General features: G+C 38.9%; 1 protein-coding gene across 1 annotated transcript in view; it reads left to right on the top strand.

The window, feature by feature from the left end:
* Positions 1-26,090, top strand: part of galnt2 (UDP-N-acetyl-alpha-D-galactosamine:polypeptide N-acetylgalactosaminyltransferase 2) — a 66,124-nt gene that overhangs the window by 11,231 nt on the left and 28,803 nt on the right. The window contains exon 3 of the mRNA XM_054771450.1: positions 23,147-23,228. Coding sequence (XP_054627425.1) covers positions 23,147-23,228 — 82 coding nt within the window. The remainder of the gene's footprint in view (positions 1-23,146; positions 23,229-26,090) is intronic.

Here is a 26,090-nt window from a genome sequence, read left to right as displayed (position 1 = left end):
TCATTAAAATGCATGTGCACCGTGAGATAAAACTGACGTTTTGGAAGTCTTCTACTGTGAGGCTGAGACAAAGTGGCACCACTTAGAATCTGTATTCTGTTTGGCCTCGTAGCTTGGCCATTTGTGGTTCAGCTTACTGAGATGTCTCACCTTTTTTCTGGTTTTTCTGGTTAAAAAAAAAAAAAAAGCTAGCAGTATTGTTGGAGTGTACGTCTGTGTATGGCAGATGGAGGATAAGAGTGATGTCTATCTTTTTTAAATGCCATGCCATCGACGACCCACATTACATTCGAGATACGACAACAAGGAACTTTCCCAACGCTAACGGTGAGTTATTATGTTTGTATTATTGGTAATTATGTCTACTATATTGGGTAATACGAGTATGAAGGTGACTATAGGGGTGTTATTTCATGTCTACAGGGCTCTAATAATGTTAAAAAACATTTTTAACAAGTTTTCTATGCTCTAAGTACGAAAATATTCAATTAAATATTGAATCCTACTTCACGGAAAACGAGGGACGACTGGCTATAAAAAGAAAGCCACATTATCATCTTTCTAAAAAATTATTCTGGCAGTTGGGTTTAACTTTCGGTCGGAATATTTGTCGAGGCCATTTTTAAATTCTTTCTTAAATGAAAAAAAAGTTGTGTCGAACCAGGATTTTTTGCATGCTGCTGATATTACACGGGACCAGGCATCATAACTTGGTAATGTTCCTCTCTCTTAGAACGCAAGGCATGTTTTGTTTAGTCAGAAGTTTATGTACACTCTGTTTCCATTTGACAGAATTGCGAAACGTTTATTCACACAAGTCTAAATGTATTATTTCAAAATTCTCATGTGCGGAAAATTTTCAAAAATCCACTTAGATCATTTGAGTCGTGCTCACAGTCTTAGCTGTCCTGTTACTTCTTGTTGACGATTGAGTACATCTGGTACCTTCTTAGTGCCAGCATACAAAGCGCTAGTGTGACTCATTGGACTGACCAAAAACCAATTCAAAGACATCATGGACAACGCAGTACTATCAATTGCATTCCTGTGCATGAGCAAATGCAAACTGACCTCTGACCACAACTATATAGGTCATAACTCAACAAAAAGAGTGGAATGCTACCCCCACAGAGCTCAGTATGAGAGTAGCAATTTGTTTCAAAGGGCCTGTGGACCATTAGAGAAACATCTTCCCTCAGCCAAGTTACAGTGGAAGAGTGTGTAATTAGCCCTCATTAGATGTCTTACATCTGCTGCTTGCCTGTTGAACATGTTGGTGAATTTAACACATTACAAGCTGGGCTCTTGTCTGGAGTGCCACGTGTGTTTGGGGGCTGCAGACCAGACATCAACCAATCACAACTTGCCAGTGGCTGACTCTTTGACCTGCTGTTTTGTTGTTTGGGTCAATTTAACAAATTATGTATCTTCAATATCCCCAGAAAATAAAAGGATAACCATTCGCACTCATATTCACATCTACAAGTAATTTACTCTTCTGGAATATACAGGACATCCTTTTAGAATGTGGAGGAAGACAGAAACATCACAGAAATTTGTCTTAAAATGCATTACTTTGCATTACTTTGGTTAAAATAAAAATAACTGTCTCCAGCTTATATGCATATAAACTGAATATTAATACAAACAATGACAGCAAATATACTTTCATATAAAAGTGTCAATTAGACTAGTATAGTATTAAATTAGGTTATGTGTAGGTTAGCCATAAGAGCTCATTTGTTTAGCAGTCGGATGTTATTTTCTAAATAAACACATATTAAACAATTGTCATTCCGGCTATAATGATATCAGAACATCAAGAAAACATGACACACTTAGGAGAAAGCATTAAAACTTCAAATATCCTTTAAAGCGTTAGAAAATGACTTCTGCGCCGATAGATTGTAGAAAGTGGCAGAGAGAACAGCATTACCGATGCTACACACACGTAAACCGGAGACAGTTTCAAAGTAAGAGGTTTCAAATAGATCTGTGGTGGTCAAAATTAATTAGTGACCGGCTGCCACAAATATATGAATGTATGGGAAACACTGCTGCACTATTAAATAAACTCAATACAAGAGCTATATCAAATAAATATATAACTGTAGCCGAAAACAAGACACTTTTTTCCCTGGTAAAAGTCTGAAAAAGACAGGTTGTCTTATGTTAGAGCTTGCACTCTACAAATGTATATATGCAAACCGGCAGGTGGGGCCAGACAACATTCCTCCAACGGAGCCAAAGCTTTTCTTCCTGTCACTCACACAAGATCCACCGGAAAACATGTTGCAATGATAGCAAACAACAGAGGTGTTATGATGCTCATTTGGTGATCAGAGAAACGGTCATCAAACAACTGTTGAACAGCTAAGAAATGTTTTTTTTTTTTTTTAATTGCAAGCTACCTGTTGTTATTTCACTGATAATGAAAAGATGTATAAAATATATTGTCTTTAAAATAAGAAATGAAGCGGAAATAACGCGCATTGCGTCATGACGTTCTCTGCGCGTCGAGACATTTTCTGTTGAGTTTTTTTTTTCCACGTCACGCATGTAAACGGGTTATTCTGAATGTTTCAGAAACCGGAATGTTGACCTTAACCTGAATATCGACTGCATGTAAACGTAGTGAATGTTCTGGTCAATGGGGCACTTTGAGACTGGATGAGGAACTAAATATTAGGCGGGACTTTTAAGGAACTACATCAGTCTACTTCATATCTGTGGTATTACATACTGTAGATGATTTATGCTGTAGTAGGAGCGGTTGATCACAGCCAGCAGGCTTATATTATTGTAGTAATGTAGTGAAATGTTGCTCTGGCTTTGCTGTAAGACAGATGCTTTTGTCTTGTCGGAGGTTTGTCGACATGCTTTAAAGCAAACCAGTGGTAGCAATCAGGCCTGTGCACATGTGTTTTAATTTAATTTGAAGTGACGTATATTAAGGAACAATGCAAAGGTTCTAAAGGTTATATGTGCATATTTCGTGTCTGGGCTGACAAACATTGTTTATGCAGGGCACACATACACACAACTACGTACATACACATGCATCTGTGACTATCTTGGTGCACCACTAACAACCACAAAAACACACCTCTCACTGCTGTCTGACAGAAAACTCTTCTCCTTAAATGGCAAAAGGAAATATTTATAGACCAACCAAACTGTCTGGAAACACACTCGAGATATGTGCACATGCTGTTTTGTGATTTTAGTACCCATCACCACTGTAACATTTATGACCTCATCTTTGCTCTGGGCGCCTTGCAATAAATTTACTCTTCCATACAAAGTCGTTGCATTGTTTTCTCGTTTATATTAACAGAAGTCACTGTCATTCTGTGGGATGACTTTTCAATATGCAGATTGTCTCACACCCAGGAGATACTTTTCTTTTTAAGTGGGCGTAATCACAGAGCAGCAGTGTGGTCTAGGAGGGAACAGTCATTTATTGTTCACTGAGAGGAGGATGAGGAAGGAAGGGAACATCAAAGAAAGCAGAGAGGAAGGAGGAGGCTGTTGGGTGAAGTGAAGAGAGGAAGCTTGTGATTGATGAAAGAGTGCGTACAGTCCAGTTAGGTATTTTAAGACCCCGCCCACATCAACCCGGCAGCATCCAGTGTTCTCTCAGAACACACACACACACACACACACACACACACACACGGATGATTCAGCAGCACTCATGTCTTCCACCTCAGCATTGCTCCTGGCATTCCCCCTTTGTGAGTTCCAGCATTTTCCTGTGGGAATTGGATTGGAACTGGGCCAGTAGATATTTTTTGCTAATAGATTCTCAAAGACCAGCAAAGAATTTTGGTCAGCTGATTAACCAGAAGAAACTGAAATGTTCCGTTGGCATTTTTTTTGTCGGACATCAGCTCATTTTCCGTCAAGCATTCAAGTTCAGTTCAGTTCAGTTGTGTACATTATAGGAATGGGCATAATAATCTATGATTGATAATAACTAAGTTGCCTATAGGTCCCCTATTGTGCATAAAGGACCTTTTGTAATGCTATAGCAGTAATGTGTCTCCCCTCACGCTGTTTATGAGCAGCAAACGAGAGAAAAAGACTACTTGTTTCATTTCCTCAGAGAAAAAGCGCTCCAACAGTCGCATTTTGAAGTTGAAGGTTTTTATGACATAGTGAAGGAAAAACCTCTTTCCTCTTGGACATGATACCTTGGAAATGAGCCTGTCCTGGTATATGCCCACAACTAAACAGAGGACAGATTTGTAAAACAACAAAACAAAACAGGCTTCACTACATATCCTATAATAAAGCCTGTTCACCAGTCAGCTACAGACATGGGAGCTATTAGTTTGGTCCTTTTATTTTTCTTCAGCCAATACGTTGTTAAAATGTGAATGTAATACACTAACTCACATTGCTGTGCTATTGTTGCTAACGTGTGTCCTCCTGTCCTACACCTTAATGTTACGTTGTGTGTGATATACAGCAGCTTATACATTGGTCAAGTGCAGAGGTACAGTGTATACAGTATGTAAAAAGTGGATAAAGTGCACAATCGTGCTTCTTGGAGACACACAGTCTGACACAGGGATGGACAAACAAAATTCATTAGCGTTAAAGCTACAGACTGTGTTCCCAGTAGGGCCTACAAAAAACTATTAAAATGTCTAATTCTGGCATCAAGGCTGGAATATACTAAGGGACTTATAACCCTTATTTAAAATGTTGAAAAATCATAACATATGGGCCCTTTTAATTGTGCCAACTAGATTCACTCTCAAAGTACTTTGTGGTCTAAAGAACAACAACATGACATAAGCTATGGAAGTTGAGCAACGCAAACATTGGCTTCACCTTCTGGGCAGTATCCCATCCATCCATCCATTAAAAAAATAAAAATAAAAAATACCTCATCCATTCACCTTACCACTTCCGTATCCCAACAAAAAGGAAGCTCAGAAATGGGATGGGATGGGATGGTTTGGTTATGTTTGGACCCTTTCACAATAGAAACAGAACTGAACCAAACCTATCCTTTTAATCTTCTCATTTTGATGCTCTTTCATGTCCTCCCTCTGACGGTCCATTTGTTTGATTCCACTCAGTAAACATGAAAAAGACCAGCGTGTGTGAATGATTTCCTGCAGCAGTACAAGAGTAGATGACATCAATGGAGGTCTTTCTTTCAGCCACCATGGACACACTAGGAGGCCGTTGAGCTGATGGTTGGTCATCACGTTTATTTTTGTGTTTAACGGCAATTTTTTTCAACAATATCAATATGAGGGGGGGAGTATTAAAGGGATAGTTCGTATTTTTTTTACATGACATCCCATCAGCATTGTGGTCTTAACAGCGACTTACCCCCCACTTGGTCTCCTAAGTCCAGTTCTGGTCAGATTTCTGTGATGAAGAACGTAGTTCCGCTTAGTTGCTGGGGACAATTAAGTAAAGCGTTTGGCTTCTCAAAACAACATGCCTTGAAAAGATAAAAACATTTGCATCACAAAAATGCCTTCTCAAAAAACTCAAAACCTCACAAAACGCTTGGCGTTATATCCGTCTCCTGCTGTATCCTTGCACATGGTCGCCTGTGCGTTCATGTGAATGTGACGAAGATCCACGCATCTTCTTCCGTGTGGAACACATACATAAACAAGATGGCCGTGGTGCTCCGTCGCGGAAGTAGATGCGACCGTCTTTGTCACATACACATGAATGCACAGGCGAGAGTGCGCAGGAATACGGCGGGAGACAAATATATAACGCCAAGTGTTTTGTGAAGTGATTTTTTTTTTTTTTTTGGAGAAGGCATTTTTGTGATGCAAATGTATTAATCTTTTGAACGCATATTGTTTTGAGAAGCCAAACTCTATACTTAATTGTCCCCAGCAACTAAGCGGAACTACGTTCTTCATCACGAAAATCTGACCAGAACTGGATTTAGGAGACCAAGTGGGGGGGTAAGTCTCTATTATTGGACTACAATGCTGATGGTGATATCATACAGCCTCATGTCAAAAAATCCAAACTATCCCTTTAAGTGAGAGTTTTGATATTATTAAACCCACAAATTCAACAATAAAGAGGATTGCAACACTGTAAACAAGATTAACAATGGAGGACCTCCAACATTGTCTTCTTTTTTGGCATCTGTTTATTACAAGAACATATAACACAAGGCATGATTTGTTTTTGTTATTCCATTTTTTTTTTTTTTACCATTGTCACCCAATCTAAGACCTGCAATACAGTGAAAATACAAAGACTAATTTCATGAATTTAGCCACTGTTATGATGAAATATATGAACTACAACTACAATCAAATCAACTGTTGCTGAACATCCTCTGGTGCTTGGTGGTCTCATTTTGGCACAATAATGGCAGCAAACCATACAGATATTTAAAAATAAATATTTCTCGGCAGAAGAGGCATCACTTTAGATGTTTTCTGGACACATTACTTCTTGTTAACGTAAACAATAATTATAAAATAAAGGCACAGAGTTGTTGTGACATGTAACCTTTTCAAATGACCTTTTACTTGATCTTGACCACTTTTGTTTCAGCTTCTGTAAACCTTAAAACTTGAAGCTGAAGGTCAGTTGCTGCATTTTTGTGTTTTTTTTTTTGCACACTCTCGTTTTAGGCTGACAATTATATGTGTGCCTGTACGGGAATGTGTGTGCAACTTTCTGTGCTCGTGTTTGTGGGATGCAGATGGGTTTTCGGGAAGCAGGCCAGCACACACAATTGTACCATTGAACTCCTTTACACTCAGTCTCCCCTGCTTACACCCACACACGCTTTTTGACTTATACACACACCTTGGTGTGACTTGTTGCAGTTTGCTCAGTGACATCTGAGCAAAAGGCTCAGCTGCAGACTTGACATTGTGGATTTTCCCCGCCTGTCTTTTCTCTATTTCTTTTCTCCTTTTATGTTCTTTAGTGATCTTGCTTGAGGCAACACAAACCATGAGAGCTACTCGGAAGAACAAGAATTTCCCACAGCTCTGCAGCAGCAGTGCGTGTGTCTTGTGTGTGCGTGTGTGTGTTAAGGCAAGAAAAAAAGGAAAAAGAAATGATCACACAAATTAAAGTCCTGTTACGGTTTGCTTGATAACGTTCTCACTTTCTGGGATCATTGTAAACTATTTTAGCGTTTCAGCCTCTCATCCAGAGTGAAATAGCATTCTGGGTGCCCTGAAATGGTATTTTTTGAAAACTGCTTCCATAGTGGGAAAATCTGAAAACGCCGGCTCCTCATTTTTGTATGGACTGGCAATCCGCTACTTTTTAAAAATGATGATATCAACGACCCGTCGTTGTCACGTGACCAGAAGTGAGCTTTGACAACAATCCAACATAACATCTGAATATTTCGCGTGTCATGAGTCACAACAACATGACGTCAGCTAAGGGAAGTTGAGCGACAGCCACGCAAACATTGGCTTCACCTTCTGGGCAGTATCCCATTACATTGTTCTGGTATTTTTTTGTTTTATACTCCCAAAATGACGCACATGTAATTCCACGTGGACGAGCCTTGGAAAACAGAGGACAACGGACTTATACAGTGACCAGATACGTGACACGTCTTGTGTTGACTTTCACTTTGTTTTTTGTTATCGGGAAAAATGAACAATAGCCCGTAAAATGTGTAGTCAGTTGACGACAGCTTGTTACATGCTCAGCCTATCTATGCCAGCACGTGTGATGGCTCACTTTTCAATATCATTCCACTTTCTGGCATTTTTGTTTGCATGCCTGGCTGGTGGCATCCAGCTAGCTCGGAGCTACAAGTGGCTATTACTTTCATGGGATACATCAATCATCGATCATCATCACAACTTATTTTTAAAGTGTCACTTCACCACAATCTTGCTCTCTTGTTATCATTATAATACTTACGGCTTGTCTTCAAAACACTAGTTGTGTGTCGAAGTTGTGCAACAGAAACACGTAGTGTGTATGGCTTTAGACAGTGACATTATCACAGCAGTCTCCAACAGGTAGCTCACCAGCTGATGTTGAGTAGCTCACCAAAGAATATTTGCTTGGCCTCTAAGTATTTTTATAAGTGTTCTATTCAAACATGACACCTGTATTTAATCACAAATGAGCACACTGAGTGGAGATTGTAAAGTGCTTTGTAAATAAAGTGCCATTTAAATGTAAGCAGTGCTCTTAGCAACTTTGCCTTTACATTTTAAAGTTTTGCAATGTTCTCGGTTCATCTTTGGGTAGTTGTTGAAAAAGGTTAAATACATAATAAGTTATAAAAAAATTGCTATTTGTCATTTGAATAAAGAATTGCAGAGGCAGCAGTGGCACGACACAGCGGCGGCAGTCCGCCCTGCCTTGCAGCCCACCACCACAGCTTCAAAAAAATCCTAGGGGAAACCCTGATCTATATTTTATATGAAAGCTGTTTTTGACTTTGCTATACAGCAAAAATATTTTTGTCAGAGATTCTATTCTCAGGACCTATGTTTTAATTCAGAAGTCTTTATTATTTATATGTGAAAAATGGCAGATTTTTCTATGTTTGTTGTTCAGAAAATGCTGAAGTTTGTGTTCATTTTATACATGCTGCTACTGGCACACTTTAATTTTCCTGCTCGTTCTGTGCAATGGGAAATATGTTGGTAGATGTAACCTTCCAATTATTAAAAGATAATGGAAGTAAATTCATTGGTTTCATGTTTATTTTAATTGTGGTTTATTACAAATATGATTAGTTTTAGTAGATATATGAGAAGATATAAAGTCATAAAAATGGTCGCTGAAATGTGAGGGGCGCTACTCCCTTTTGTTTTGTGAGATGCTGTATATGTAAGACTATCACTGTATATGTAAGGATATCAACAGCACAGGTTTTTTATGCAGTAAAGTTAAACCCATCACGTGTTCTAGTCTATATTAGTCTATTATTATATAAGTCTATATTCCTAATGGAATATGTCTATATGAATACATGTCTACATGCAGCTACATTTCAATGTGGTGCAGGATTTTGTTTCTAAACATTTCCTCAGCTTTTTCTGGCCGTGTTGAGTTTAATTCAACTAACATTACAGCTGCACTCTGGTGATTAAACTCATGCAATTTGCCTGGCGGACATAAATGGGGGGAATGTGTGTTCACTGTCATGTGAAAATGTTAAAGCTGCAGTGTGAGCTGTAGCTGCTGTGTCTGGATGGAGGACAATTCAATTTTGAGCTTATGTGACTGGTCTTATCCCGTCTTACTGAACTACACCGAAAAGATAGTGAGCGTGTGTTAGGGAAACGTGACTTCTTCACAACTGTTTTCCGAGACGGAAGGGACGACATAACCGCTGGGAGCTTTAGTCAGGGATATTAACACACTTAAATTGTGAATGAGCTCAGACTGAGTCAGACTGAACCATGTCTCCTATGTGTTAGTCTCAAAGGGGGGATTGTACCCGTATTCATTTTGACAGCGCTCTCCTTGCTCATGCTTGTTTTTTTCTGGCATAAAATGGACACCGGTGACAAACTGATTATTTAAAGTAGCGGTAAAGATCATTTAGATTTTTGCTCTGTGGGTCCACCTTGCAGTTTGTGATTTATTGTTTAGTTTCTGTGGTAAACCTAAATGACAGAATGAACAGAATGCTTGATATAGAGTGACATAGTGCCGTAGTTGTTTTTATGCCAGGATGTGGTTGTACATAAATGAAGAACAAGAACAGCATCATGGGAAACCACCTGACACAAATTACCCTTGTCAGTAAAGAAAGCATTGAGGTCTACTTGGTCGATAACTCGAGGGTTAGCTTTACCAGTTCAGGCCATATAGGTGAACTTGTCACGCAAGACTTCAGTGGAGCCCAAGATTGCTCACTCCTACCAACATCACATGATTAACATGCATTTTGCTTGTTATGTTTTATGTCAAGAGATTAAACATTTGAATCACAATCAGTTTTTAAATTCATCATGATTAATCACCATGTGCTAATATACCAATTTTTACTGTATTTTATGAAAAAGGTACACTTTCCACATTAATATTACCAACAGCATTATTTCAAGTGATTCACAGACATATATCGGGAGGTACTACGATCTAGCAAAGCTGCCGCTTGTGTTTACTCCGCTCTTAAGGTTACGTCATTGTAGTGGTCATGAGCTGTAGAGATTTTCATGAGACTTTCACGCAAACACACACTATTCTCCACAACACATACATTCTCCACATTGCTAAAACATAGTCTGCTGAGTCTTTAGAGCCAGACCAGCGAACTATTGTTATGGTATGCTAACCAGCCTCCACCTTGGCACGCTTCCCTCTAATAAAACAAGTGAATTGAGTTTTTTACGCGCTGTCTCAATAACACACATGCTTTTACTATCACAGACTGTTTGCCTTCTTTCAAGTAATTCACCGACATGTCAAGAGGTACTACGAGCTAGCAGAGCTGCTGCTAATTTTTACTCCACACTTACGCTATTCTGCTGCTCACTGTAACGTTAGTTGTAATTGTGAGAGGTAGAGCACTGGGATGTTTATAACAATCTCGAGAGCGTTTTCTGCGTTTACCTTGACGTGTGTGTTTGGTCTCAGGACGTTCTGCACACAAAAAAACTTCCTCCTCACCCATGTGTGTTTTTGTGCGTGTGTGCGTGAGGATAGTGTCCACTCCAGATTGGCTCTGCTAGTAAAGCGTGCTGTGGCTTGCTTAACCAATCAGATGGCGCCGTGGGTGGAGCAATGCTGGAGGCAGAAATGGCAGCCGGCAGGAGAGAGAAGGAGGCGCGGCTGCATCTGTTCTTGATATCGGCCCGTCGGATTTATTAAAGGCCGGTACCGACATAAGTCCAAATTCCATATATTTGCCCCGATTATTGGCCCTGCCACTAATATGGTGGAACCTTGGTTAGAGTCATTAATTTGTTCCAGAAGGTCCGACTCTAACCGAAACAGATGTTAACCGAATCAAATTTTCCCATAAGAAATCATGTAAATCCAATTAATCCGTTCCAGAAAGCACAAACACAAAACATGTTTTTATAGTTTTACAATAGCAGTTTTATATGCAGAAAACAATTCGAAATGTATGTAAATGATGAATGAAAGGAATAAATGGAACATTTAATGGTACTTTTACCTTCATTCTTGACCTGACTGAAAACCGGAAGGTGGTGGTAGCTGATCCTGCTGCCACATCGTGTCTTTGGGAACAGTCACATCTTCAATGAAGGTAAAAGTAACCTCAAATGTTAATTTATCCCTTTTATTCATCATTTATATGCATATACTGTAGAATTGTTTTATGAATGTATAACTGTATAACTGTAAAAGGAGTTGTGTGTTTTGAGAGTCAACCACTGTTTCCATTTTATAAGCTAGCTCATAGGATGCTAACGAGGAAGGATGTTTTGTAAGATGTGGCGTCAAATTTCAACGTTAACTGAAAAACACGCTAACCAGGGAGGACGCTAACTGAGGTTCCGCTGTACTAAACTTTGCAAAATTAGCTGTTAGCATGCATTAGACAGTTTAAATTTCAAGTTTGTCAAACATAAACCAAATATCTAAATAAGGACACATCCAAATAAATAAATGATAAGTCGCTTGAGTCACATTGCTGCCGAAAGTGTTGCATGTTTATTAAATTGAAATGCGGCGCTTTCACAAACACAGAGCTGTCATCAGCAATATTGCATCCCTTATCTCTGGGACTGCTTTTTCTGAAAGCCTGCTGACTTGCTACTCTACATTTTTTTAAATTAACAGCATTGGGGTAGTGGCAGACTTTCATGGACATGCCTGCCTTATTAAATGGCGACACTGTGATCAGGTTATTTGTTGCCTTGCCATATTTGCCACCATTAGCCACTTTTGCTACCAGCTAATATTGTAATGACAGTTAACATAAACCTAGACTGTTTTTCTACTGATAACTTCCTGATAACTTAAAACCTTTTTATTTTCAACTTTCAACAACAGACAGTTGATGTAGGCAAGTCAGTACCTTTGTCCTCGCTATCGCCAGCAGTGGAGCAGCTGGTGAGCTTTTAGTAAGATAGTTGTTGAGGTAACATGACAATGACGGTGAAATTATTCATCCTGGAGTTCACAGTGGGAGAAAAGTCCTCAACTGGGGACTTCATTAACCGTTACATGCTGATTATACCCAACCAAATGTACTGCATGCTCTTTGAGGTGTGTGTGCGAGCTCTTGGCTCCTCTCAGAGTTAATCTGTCATCAGATGTGATCAGATTATCATGGATTATACACTGACCATTAGAGGATGGGCACACTCTTACACACGCACACCTACACACACACACACAGCCGCTTGTCGACGCAAGGTGTGCGTGTAACCTTACTTAACACATAAATGTAAATGCACACATACAAACATGAACTGACACTCGCTAAAGCTCACTCACACGCGCACGGGTGCGCACACATGCATGTCGTGATCTGTTGGGGGATTTTAAGTTCATCCTATTATCTAAGCTGCAGGTGTGAGAACACCCGGCAAACATCCTTCACTTGGCAGTGAGCTAACACAATACGTTCAGCGATGCTGGATATTTTCCTCTATTACGTATACAGTAATGTAAAGTGAATTCATCCGTTCCCGGTTCAACTGTACTTAACTGTAAAGGCAATGTTTAAGTGACTGTCTTACATATAACTGTCAAAAGGAGTTAACACTGAGAACCATGAAACTCAATAGACCCAATAAAGTTTATAAACTACTAAAACTACTCACCTTTGAAGACACTTTCAAATGCTGTGGAACCTTGGTTTTTGACGAAAATCATTGACAATTTTATCCCAGTTTTTGTGCACTTTTGTGGTTATCGTACGGCCGTATCGTACGGCCAAACAGTGCGCCTAACAAATTCGTCCGTTTGTCTCCTTATCATTCCGCAAAGTTGTCCGTGGAAAACATCACAGGTGGGATCACTTTGTCATACCAGTAATGCTGGAAGACATCACCGTCAGGGTTAAAGGTTGAATTTTTTCCATATCAGAGAATAAAGCTTTCTTCCTCCTTTCAATGTCCCATGTTTGGTGCTCCTCTTGCAAATCCCAAACAGGCAATTTTGTGGCGTTGAAGGAGGTAAGGCCTTTGAAGAAGCTTTTTGTTCTTAAAAGCCTTCTCTCGCAGATGCCATCTGATGGTTATTGGACTGGACTCTGCACCAGTAACAACCTTCATTAGGGCCTAGGATCATCCAGTTTCTCCAGCAGGTGATTTAATTGATGAGCTCCTTCCCTCAAATTGAATCAGGTGTTGATCACCTGTTTAGTGACCGGCTGGAAAGAAAACCTGTGGTGTCTCGGCCCTCCATGGCACGAGTTTGACACCCCTGCTGTAAAACATTTTTGCTTGGTTAAAGAGCAATTATACTGTAAGCACAAGAGAAAATAAGATTTTTCACTTAATAATGAACAGCCAATTGGTTAAAATTTTTAGATACTCAACAGTCGCATGTGAATAGGAGCAAAACAAAATTTTCTCAGTTCTGATGGACAACATAATGGTGCTTTGTAGATTCATTTATCCATCCGAGACTGTGATTTACTGAAAAAGGAGAGAAACAATTGTTTAATTGACATTACAACAAAATGTTGACGGCTGTGCATTTATAAACCCTAAACTTAGACAGGCTGACAGGAAATAAGAAAAATATTCTTTGTCAGATTTTAAGTTTTTGCAGTGTTTAAACTAAAAAGAAGACAACTATTGTAATGGAGCACATTACTCTCAACCAATAGAGAGACACACACAGTTACTTGCTCCATTATACACAATTGTCTGCTAGAAATGACCAGATACTGATTTGTGAGCTAAAATGTTTTTATTTTCCATCTTCCTAACTCAGAGCGTTGTCTTTTTACAGATTAAATAAACCCTGTATGAAGTCATGTTATTCTTATGGGCAAACCATTGTAATAAACTAGCCACACATTCCATAGCAGTCATAATTAAGAGAAACCCGAGCCTTCCACGCTGCTAATGTTGTTAGTAAGGTACATTAATGTTAATCTCATTGATTTGTGCTACATTAATTTGTTGTTTCGGGCCTTTCGCTTCATTCTGGGTGTCTTCGATGATGTGCTGTTGTGGTATGTAAGTGCTGTGTTCTTCCCCTCTTTCAGCCAAACACCCGCTTCTTCCTCTGCGTAAGCACATGTTAATGATTCATCGAGGCAGAGAAAATTCCTCGATAATTTTTTGTAATCAAGGTACTCCAATTGTCTTTGTAATTCTTACAAGTTATCAGCGAATCCCAATTTGGCTTGGTGTTGTGTTTAGTAACACTGTTTCATCACCACCACCACAACACCACAACACTTACTAACTCATAATTTAGGTAAAATGTACGCTTGCATGCTCTGTTCCAATGAAGTCACGACATAAGTCATAGATGCATTCAAATCAGTCAAATCAGATGTAAAATGTATAAGAGAAACTTATCTAGTTTTCCATTCATTCCACTCTATTAACATTGAATTAAATATTTAAAATAGTTTGTGACATTGTCAGATGCTACGTACTGTTGGTCGAGGTGCTTTGACATGCTGCAGGTTCTCATCACATTGGGTTGTTGCTGCTCTGGAACTGTCAAGTTAGATTTACTGTCCCCCCGCATCGCAGCAAGGCCTAAATTGCTCATCTCCTCTTAGAGAATAGAACTTCTATTCTGCAAATCAGCACTGTGAGAGACAATAGAAATAGGACAGTCAGCATCATTCATTTGAAGATACTAAATGATCTGCAATGCATGGCACCTACAATAAACTAAGAATTGTGGCTTTTTTAATGAATTGAGATGAATTAATGATCTATGGTTTTGTAAAAAATCTGATTTAAACTCCAACATACTCATGTGTTCACACTTGAGTCCATGATTGAAGGAAAGAGTTTTCAAAATGCATCTACCTGTATGTGCTGTTATGTTGTTGGAGATGAAATCCTCCACAACCTCCTAAAGGTCAAAGGACCACTTTTGAAAATTAATTAAGCCAATTTCACCTCCCCCTTGCGTGCTCCTTAATCTCCAGTTATGAGTAGGAAGAAAGAGTCTCAACAAATTTGATTTTTTCCAAATGTATTGAAGAATAAGTCAGACATAGTAATTGAAAGATAAATCAGACATGATTGAAAAATAAGTCAAGACAGGATATTTTCCCCCACAGCTCACCAGGCCCTGGACCCCTTTTCATCCACGTGTACCCAGCTCCTGGCTGAAATGAAAGAGGGTTCCCCATGATCGTCCCATAGTCATTTTTATACTTGTTTTCTCAAACCATTGGCGTCAGTCACTCCCAAGATAACTTTCTTCTGAATTCCTTGACAAAGCTTGTGATGCCAGCAGATGATAGCCAGCTCCCTCGCCGTCCCGTTAACACTTAGTGTAGTTGTTGACATAAACAAAACATTCTTTTCTCCGGCCAGTGTTTCTGTTTTGACTACATTCTGGGCCATATCTGGCTGGTAACCCTGGTGTGTACAAGCTGTGGCCAACAGTATTTCTGTTTAACCTTTGACACACTAAAACAGATGTTCATCTACTCTGCTAACTATTTAATAAAGCATTATTTCTATAAACTACTTGTAATCATTCACGAAGTTATTAGATTAATTGATTAAACAGTTATATCAATACTCATTTTAAGACACTCAACAATAATTCAATCAATAAACATCAATGCAAACAGTTATTCTAAAATCTACTTGTAATAATTATTTACCAACTCATTAAATTATTATTATTATTATTCCCAACATTCACTCTCGAAGCAGCTCTTAGATGGCAAATCATGTACATGTGTCTTGTAAAGTGCTAAGCTGTTTCTCATCATGTCTTTTGCCATGAATCACAAAGATTTGTGGTGGGAATTTGACTCAGACCGGTTGTGTATTTATTCATTTTTGAGGTTTTCAATGATGCCTAGTACATAAAACATACGTAGGTAAAGCTCTCAGCCATGTTTTGTTATTAGAGAGAGTATATTTTAGTTTTTGAATAATCTTGCATTACTAAAAACAGGCCTAGTAGATCCAAATCTATTACAAAAAAAATGTGTACCGGTACCCAATGTCAGGAATCAAATCTCTTATGCTGTATTTCCACAAACAATTATTTACTTTCTCGACAATATTAAAATCCTAATGAGTGAAAAAATGTTTTGTGATGTTGAGCATGCAAGTAAATGTTCTAATGTTACATTTTTCAGAACTTCATGGTCTTTTTTTCCCCCCATTTTGGCCAGCCTCTATTTGCTTCCATTGTTGTCGTTCCTAAATTCGCCATGAAGGCCATATAAGAAAAGCAGTTGGAAATACATTGGAACCTCGGTTATACCCATTTTCCACAGAGGTGGAATGAGCCAGAATGTAAAATTCTTAGTTTATTCCTGGATATTCAACGTGCATTCTAAAAAATATTATGGCATATTCTTATGGCCAGCCTGAATGTTTTGGGCATGCTAAAAACTTTAGAGTTGGATTCGATCTGGAGTGAGCGGAGGGAGTGTGTCCCATCACAGCGGAGTGGGCTCGGCGGGAGCATACCTGGAGGACGGCCCGGGGTGGAGTAAATTACAGACCATTTGGGCGGGAGGCAGGAAACACTGCAGGAAGAGGTGCAGAGTCTGGAAGATCTAGAAAGCTTTCTGTACGGGTTATCGTGTGTAGCTGCTCTATAGGAGTCCAGAACTCCATACAAAGGGCCGGAAAAAAAAAGAAAATGGGATTTAATGACAGATAGAATCACGTTTATATGATTATATGAGAGGGAAATCTGCATGGCTGCATTCAGTAGCTGATTTCTCTCATCTTAAGAGGTTGTGAAATAATTTACGATGGCATCATAGATCCACAATGAAAATGTCAGCCCATGTAAATTTGAGTGAGGCCGAGATCTGACACTGGATGGTAAGCCATGGATCAATCATAGAAAAGATCTAGAAAGCTTTCTGTGCGGGTTATCGTGTGTAGCTGCGCTATGGAAGTCCAGAACTCCATACAAAGGGCCGAAATTTGTACAATAGGTCCCCTTTTAATATTTGTTTATCCCTTTCATTCATCATTTACATGTATTTATGTTTTTCGAATTGTTTTCTGCATGTAAAACTATAAAAACATGTTTTGTGTGAACATTTTTGGCTCTTTAGGAAGGGGTTAATTGAATTTTCATTCTTATAGGAAAAATGTATTCCGTTAGCAGCCGTTTGGGTTAGATTCAGATCTTCTAGAATTAATGACGCAAGCCAAGATTCCACTGTACAGTTTTACCTACAGTGAAACATCTTTTGTTGTCATACAAAGTAAAAATAAGTAAACCATTGTAAAATATAAAAACGGGGAAAAAAAGAGGTTTAATGAGTTGTGCGTCTTAACATTCTTAATTGTAATGGTTTAGTTTATTTTATCTATGCATACAAGCTTACATTGAATTACGCCACATTTCCAGTTACACAATTCAACATGTCCCAAAATTAGTGGGAAGAAGCAGAGCTTTTTTAACCTACCCTTTCTCTGTCACAGCAATTACTTATAATTTGGTCACTTCCTCGATTCAGTATGTACCAGTTTACCAATTTTTTAATAGTAAGAGAAAAAGTGTAACGATGCGTAATAGTTTGTAGATAGCTTTTTCAGTATTATAAATGAATAAATAAAAAGAGGAAAGGTTGACCGAAACATTGTTCAGTAATAAGTACAAGATGTGTAATAAATAATACCTTATTTAATAATAACAGTAGTACGTGTAATGCAATTACAGTTTAACTTATTTAATAATAAAAGAAAGAAGCGTAATGTAATTAGAGGAGTAAAACTGTGTCACACTAAAAGTAATTGTCACACAAGTGTAAAAAGACGGTAGCTTCCAGTTTATATTCTTTTTTTCACTCAGCGTTTTCTTCCCTGAACACACCTTGTTGAGGCTTCGCATTTGAGAATATGTGTTGCAAACAAAACCAAGAAAAAAAGCACATTTCACTGAACTGAGGTCTTGTCTGAAATATTGTGACGTGACGCATGACAAAACAACCTCACGGTTGCTCGTCTGTCATTCGTAGTTTCCATAACAGTACATTTAGGATTTTGGCAATATGAAGTAAACATGTAACAAATGTATATCCTTGTCATTTTTATAACTTTCATTGTCATGAACACTGTTATGATTTCTTACAGATATTCTGTAAGACGTCACCAATAAACAGGATTATTCCTGGTAGCGTTTTGCGTTATGTTGATGTACAAAATTAACTTGAAGATATTAATAAACATGCCTTGAGGTTGTAATGATGTGCTAGCATGATTGAAGGACTTTCCAAGTTGGCTGTAACACCCTTAAAACGTCTAGTGGTTACTGTTTCAGTGTGACATCATGTTTGTTCCACTGACTGCTGACTTGGCTTTGTTGCCTGGACCCCATGCATTAGCTATTAAAAAGCTACTGGAAACTACGCACCATGCGTGGCTTGCATTGAATGCTGCCAGTGAGCCCAGGGAGAAGGCGTATTAACATATTGTCGAAGATGCCGCTGGTTTGGTGTGCGTGTGCTGTGGACTTGGAGGCCACCGACAGTTTTCTGAAAGGAGCTGGATGACGCTCACAAAGACGAACATGGGATGTAGTGACAGATTGAATCAAGTCTATATGAGAGGGAAAGCCGCATGGCTGCATTCAGTAGCTGATTTCTCTCATCTTAAGAGGTTGTGAAATAATTTACGGCGGCATCATAGAGCCACAGTGAAAGATGTCAGCCCATGTAAATCTGAGTGAGGCCGAGATCTGACACTGGATGGTAAGCCATGGATCAATCATAGATAAGTTAACAGCATTCACTTTCATCGAGGAAAAAAAATGACAGCAGCAGTGCTAGTGATGTTATGTTAGATGACAATAACCCTTGGAAACGTCAGTGCTACTCACGTTTTATCACTTCGGTAATAAAGATGCTGATAGATTTATATTCTCATCTGACTGTAAATGTGGCGCCCCCTATTGGTTGTGCTAAAAAAAAATGGAAGACATAGTGGCGTACATGTAATACAGATATCCTCAAAGTTTTAGACAAATGGTCAATGACTTGTGGGCAATTAATTGCTGCCTGTGCCTCTTCAAATATGTTTATCTTGATGACAGCCAAGTTTTCTTTCAATCTGTCTTGCTCAGATCTTACAGACAGTGCTTGTCAGTCCCCTGAAGGTGTGTACCAAATTGTACGAAATTGCCGCCATGTTGTCAGGACGATAGCACAGGCAACACACTAGTGTAGGCTGTCGTTAAGTATGCTTAAGAGTAGCCAGAGAGAGCAGGAGGAGATGGGGCAAACCACACTAACTGCTAAGATAGCTTGAATGTAAAGTAGAGAAACAACAGAAGAATAAGTACTTAGTACACGTTAACAGAATGAGAGGAGAGTTAACAGAAATCTAGTTGTAACCGCGTTATGGCAAGAGAGTAACCAGCTCTAAACAGGCAATTAGCATTATCGCAGTTAATTGGTTCCTGACACGACCGTGATCAGTGAAACTTCAGCAAAGTAGGATTACTTATTTATAGTGCAGTATAGTTAGAGCATAGAAAACCTATTTATGACCTTCTAAATAAGGTTTTTAAAACTATTAGAGCCCTCCAGAGATGAAATAACACCCCTATAGCCACCTTTACACTTGTATTCCCCAATGTAGTATGGTATGGTTACATTGGAATACTTCACATTTCAATACACAATTATTAATGATGTTACGAGAGGTGCCGGGGCTTCGTGTGTCGAGTCATGGAGAGGGCGCTTCCGCAAAGCATGTACCGAGGCTTGATTCATTGGGGTAGCGGCCAGAAATGATGACGTCCAAAGCCTCGCTACCCAGTTGTACCACGTGACTGATTCGGGAAGTGGTTCAGAATTTGGCGCGATGTTTGACAGCAATATAAACCTCTCAGGCTTAGACATTAAAATGTTGGGTTTTGTGGAGAGTCTTTTGAGCATTTGGATAGTGTTTTATTTTAATTTGTTTTCCTGACATTTTAAAGTAAAACATTACAGAAATCAGTGTTAAAAAATAACATTTAAAATACGCACTCTAATGCATTTTAATCCATTTGATTTTGTAGCGCAATGCCAGCTGTCCTTCCCATTTTCCAGTGTCAGACACCAAAACTTGATTATTGGGGTCGTCCCTCCTTTAATCAAATAGTCAGCTAGCTAATTGTGCAACCCTTTTGACGAAAAAGGGAAAGAAAGATACGGAGTAGGGCGCAAAACCATGCAGCAGCAGAAGTTGCATTAATGGTAAAAAGTCATGTATTATTGTTTAGCTTCAATATAACATTTTTATTAAAAAGAATAAATTCAGAGACTTATATTCTAAAATTGTTGGTCTTCCATAAATATACACACATTTGGTTGTATTCGGTGTTGAAAAATGATATGGCTCTCACGGAAATACATTTTTAAATATGTGGCTTTCATGGCTCTCTTTGCCAAAAAGGTTCCCGACCCCTGGTATAGAGGGTAGATCCTCCGTGTCATGTGAAGGGATATTTTCAAAGGCCGGAGAAGTTGTGTTAAAGAAGAGGAATCGACTGAGACAAAAAATAGTTGAGAAACTACTGTTTTTGAATTAAAATAAATAAAATCTTCCCCGTTTTGTACATCATTGGAGAACTTCCACTGTCCTCTGCCTCCATGAGCCCATGCCAGGTGACATAAAACCATGATGAAACTAGCCATATCACATGATACTGGAAGCATTTATGGACAAGAAAACAGGCAACATTTTTTTACATTCAACACTTTGTTGATTAATTATTTGGTCATGCATTTTTTTGTCGTACATACCGGTAGTCATTTCCAAGAGCCAAAACAGATGTCAGAATTCAATGCATCACACATGAAGATACACCTGCCTGTAACTGTATCCAACGCCAGCAGGTGGTTTTGTGTGCACATGTAGCTTCAAGAAATGAACCCTTTCTCGACCCAATTGACTGAAATGGTTCAAAGCCTCATGCGGCTTCATCTCGCCATCACTACCAATTATATTTACTCTGTACAACCACCTAGCATCATATACTGCTGTCATAGGTATGTCACATAGATATCAAACAGGTCAATTTTGCATCATATTTGTATCACAGATTTGAGAGACATGTATTTTTAGCATCAAAGTTAACATAAGAATTGTCATACTCTTTGATAACTAAGTACAGTCATGTAGTCATGTGATTCTTATTTTTTTAACAATATATTCTCAAATAAGACAAATTCGACTTTACACTGCAGTGTATTTCACAATATGGTTTTTAAAAGGTGCCCATATCGCCCATCTCTATTTGACAGCATGTATCTGTACTAGGGTTCTAACGGTACGCTTCACACGGAACTAAAGTCCTGGGCGAGTTTCCGCACGGATGCCTCTGAGTGTCGGACACTACTGACTGAGGGGGAGCAACGCTAGTAGCTCGCAGGCGTGACAAATGGCATCATGGCAAATGCAAGCGAGAAGCCTGAGCTGGAAGACCCTCCCATCTCACTACGGTCTCCTGTTTGGGAACACTTTGGCGTCCCCGTTAAAATTACGGATGGACAAAGGCAAGTGGATAAATCCACAGTTGTGTGTCGACATTGTTCCACGGATATCGGGTATGCTGCAGGAAACACGTCTAACATGTTAGCGCACGTAAAGCGGCATCATCAGGCAGTGAATGTTACATCTACAGCTTAGTGAAAACACCGATAACTTCAGCATATAAACAACCTCTAGCAAGCAACTCTGAACGAGCCAAAGCAGTTTTTTAGCCACGAGAGTACATCCATATTCAGTTGTTGAGAGCGCTGGCTTTAAGTACAGCCATGGAAAAAAAGATTAGACTACCCAAGTTTCTTTGGTTTCTTCTTCATTTTAATGCCCGATACAACTAAAGGTACCTTTGTTTGGACAAATATAACACTGACAACAAAAATAGCTCATACCAGTTAAATTTTTTGGCAGTACAATGCTATAGCTATTCATGTTAGAACTTAAGCGATTTTCGTTATTATCAAGAAAACCATGGAAGTTGCTAGATATCAGCTTTTAAATTCAACACTTTATTTGAGCTTTATTTGTTATCATCATTACATTTGTCCAAACAAATGTACCGTACCTTTAGTTGTACCAGACATTAAAATGGATCAATAAACTGAAAAAACAACGGTGGTCTAATCATTTTTTCCATGACTGTATATGATTAAAGTTCTTGAACCTTGCTACGAAATAACATCACATCCTCACTTTAACCAGGAAGTTACACCAGCACTTTATGAAAAAGCTAAAAGTGATGTCGTCAAGGAGCTATCACACGCGCAACAGAGAACTATTTAACTGTAACTGTCCATTAAATTTCGCCACAATTGTTTAAATACAAGTTTTATGGTATTTTATTATTATTATTATTTTTCGATAAAAAAACTTAATTATTAATTATAATTATTACTTATTCATTTATTTTAAGTATCACCCAAATGGGTCGCTTTTATTTATTTAAAAAAAAAAGTTCTGTTTGCATTTTTTAAAATAAAAGCATTTTAAGTCATTTTTCTGCCTTTTTTTGTACCGAAAATTAACTGAACCGAGCACTTCAAGAAACTGAACCGAACCGAAATTACATTTTAGTGTACTGTTACCTCCCTAATCTGTATTGTAGTCAGCTACAGATAACGTGTTTATCTCACAAGCAAATGCACCTCTTCTTTGTCTTCTGAAAGTATTTTTATCGTATCAGCAGATCATCATTATAGAGCTTGGGGATCTGGACAGGCTGGCCTAAAGAGAAAGGATGGGCAGTAGATAACAGTGGTTATTTCACAGAGAAAAGCACAAAAAACAGGTAGTTAAAAGAGAACACTCAAACAAATGGCTGAGTGCAGTTTTCTTTAGACTTGTAATAGCCTTGTGTTTTGGATGATGTGCTGAGGTGGCTCAAATGGACAGTAGAAGCAATGTTGCTGGATCTTCTTTTTCCTTTGTTGATGGACTGATTTAGTGGCCTTGCTATTTATTATTTTACACAGTGATGTTTTGTCTAAAAACATGCACGTATTGTTATATTGGTGTTTTTTTTAATGAATTGCTGAATGTGTTTTGTTTTGTTCTTACAGGATGAGTGGGACTCGAGTGACTCGTCTATCCGAAACAAAGCTCACAACTCAGAGGACAAAACTCTGGAGACACTGCCACCTGGTAAGAACTTCGCCCACAATGCATGACATTTATGCCAATGTATGTTGCTGCAACTGTTAATGCGGAGACGAAGACAACCACAGTGTATTCTACTAGACTCCTATTGGATTTTATCTTGGCTGATCATAGGCCACAGACCAAATTGCAGCGAAATCTTTACACAGATTTTCTGTTCTGTTTTAGGTCAGTGCCTTAAATTGTTTAACACACAACTTTGGCATTGTGTGAAGCCTTTGACAGAAATGTCTTGTGACAAATTTATCAAATGTTGAGACCTTAAAGGGATAGTTTGGATTTTTTTTACACAAAGGTGTATGACATCCCTATCAGCATAGTCCAATAACAGCGACTTACCCCCACTTGGTCTCCTAAGTCCAGTTCTGGTCAGATTTCTGTGATGAAGAACGTAGTTCCTCTTAGTTGCTGGGGATAATTAAGTTTTGGACGCATATTGTTTTGAGAAGCCAAACTCTTTACTTAAGTCCCCAGCAACTAAGTGGAACTATGTTCTTCATCACGGAAATCTGACCAGAACTCTCAACAACAGAGCAAACAAATGAGGAAGATGATAGTTTTCTCATATTTGGTGCTTATAAACAGGCCCTTGTGACACATAATACTGTTACAAAATCACGTGGAGATGTGTGTGCTTATACTGTATGTCATTGATTTACACATTTCAATGACCTTGATGGGGTAGAGTTTGTCCGTTTTCTAGATATCTGATTCATGTCACATTTTCATCTACATTTTGCAGAGGCCTGCCAATGTGAGGTTATTGATTTTATGCAGCATTAGGCTTAGCAGTCATAACAGCATATTGGTGGATAATATTTGTTCTCACTTTAATCACATTCTAACCTACTCCTCATGAATTTTCCATTTTCAAATACTGTATTATCACGGGTGCATCCATCTACACAGAAACTCACTATGGGCAAATGACTCCCATCTCCTACAATTTTCTCATCAGTCTTTTCTAGACATCTTTTTTAAAACTAAATAAGGGATTTTACTTGAGCAGTGCCCAACATTGGGTTTGCTCAGAGCCGATGATGGTCTCGTACTCACCCCCCAGTAGAGCATGTTATATGTGCAAGGTTCCAAAAAGCGTCCTGCTCCTGTCTTTTAATGTGTCCCACAAGGGTCCCTCACTGAGCATGGACAGCTGGCTATCTTTCAAGCACATTAGGGGCTCGAAGTGAGTGTCTTAGATCACGTACGTACCCAGACTGTTTCAGGGTGTCAGATAAAAATACTTTGGTGCCTTCTGTGCCTATGCTTTAATAATTACAAAACTTGCAAGCATTCACATGTAGCAGTCAAACCAAGCTACAGGGGGTATCTCGAGTATCTATCCACAGTCTGCTATTGAGATTTGTAGTTTTACCAAAGGAATAGGTCGGATAAATGCATTCCAGCTGTCTCTAGAAAGTATACGTACCACATAGTGTTTTCACAAAACAAAGCATTTCCTTTTTTCATTGTGGTCTAACATTGAGGAGTTCTTGATCAGTGTTACATGACATTCCTCAAGCTGACATCTACAAGTAGAAATAACTTGATGACAGTCCAATGCATGCGTCAGTCTGATTGTTGAAATTCCATTTTAATGTCCACAAATCCAGCTATGCGTCTCCACCCACTTGTTTCCAGAAGCAACGCCCACATCCAAGAGCAGAGCAGATTAGAATGTCATAGCGGAGCAACTTTTCATTCAGCTCTCGTCCGAGCGACCAATCCACCCCTCCCGGCCCTGAAATCCCCGTGACCTGCAAAAACCAGAGTGCATGCTTTTTATCTGATTGATCCAGGACTGGAAATGGATTCCAATGTGACTGCTGAAGAGGGGACATTTTAACTTCAGGGTGATTTTATACTTGATGAGCAGAAAGTGTTAAAAAATAAGTCTTAACAGTCTACTAAAAGCATGGAGAACAAAGTATGTTTTAGGGAAACCGTATGAAAACATCAAAAGGGAGGCACTTAATTGATTTTATATTCAAATAAATGCATTATCATTTTATATTGGGGAAATGAATAGCTTTTAAGCAAATGCTTAGAGATGAAAATCCCATGTTGCTTTTTAAAATCTGCCTTCAATCGACACCCCGGGAAATTAAGCAAGGAACCAGAAATGATGTTCATCATTGTTGATTGTATTATTTGTATTTGTATTTTATAACATACAGCTTGTATAGCAGTATAGATTCAGAGTCAACACATGTTCTTAAGGTTTAATGTTGAAATAGCTGGCAACACAAGTGAGTACACCTCACAGTGAACATGTCCAAATTGGGTCAATATTTCCTATGAGCACCATTGTTTCCTACCACTGCTTAATCCTTTTGGGCATGGGCTACACCAGAGCTGCATGGGTTGTCAGTGTGTAGGTGCTATATTGTGTTAATGTTTGGAGGAGACATACGGTACATGGCCCTTCCATCATCTTCACTTTCAGCTGCCTCAGCAAAGCACTTGTCATCTTGGAGGTGCGTTTGGGCTCCTTATCATGTTGGCAAACTGCCGTATGGCCCAGTTTCCCAAGGAAGTGGACCATGCTCTACTTCACAATGTCACACAGTACACGTGAACATTCATGGTTCCCCGCGATGAACCACAGCTTCCCAGTGCCAGCAGCGCCCATGCAGCCCCAGACCATGACACTGCCATTACGATGCTTGATTGTTGGCAAGACACAATTCTCTTGCTGCTAACTTGTGTTGACACAGCTATTTAGACAATGGTGGTGTTGACTTACTCACAGTGGATAGTACATCTATACTGCTATATATGATGTACAATGACTATTCAAATGTATATCTTATATCTAAGGTTGATTTCTACAGTACTGTCCCTTGA

This window comes from Dunckerocampus dactyliophorus, chromosome 3 (assembly GCF_027744805.1).
Source record: "Dunckerocampus dactyliophorus isolate RoL2022-P2 chromosome 3, RoL_Ddac_1.1, whole genome shotgun sequence".
In the NCBI taxonomy this organism is placed as follows: Eukaryota; Metazoa; Chordata; class Actinopteri; order Syngnathiformes; family Syngnathidae; genus Dunckerocampus; species Dunckerocampus dactyliophorus.
Note: the sequence above shows the minus strand (reverse complement) of the source record. Positions and strands in the feature narration are given on the sequence as shown.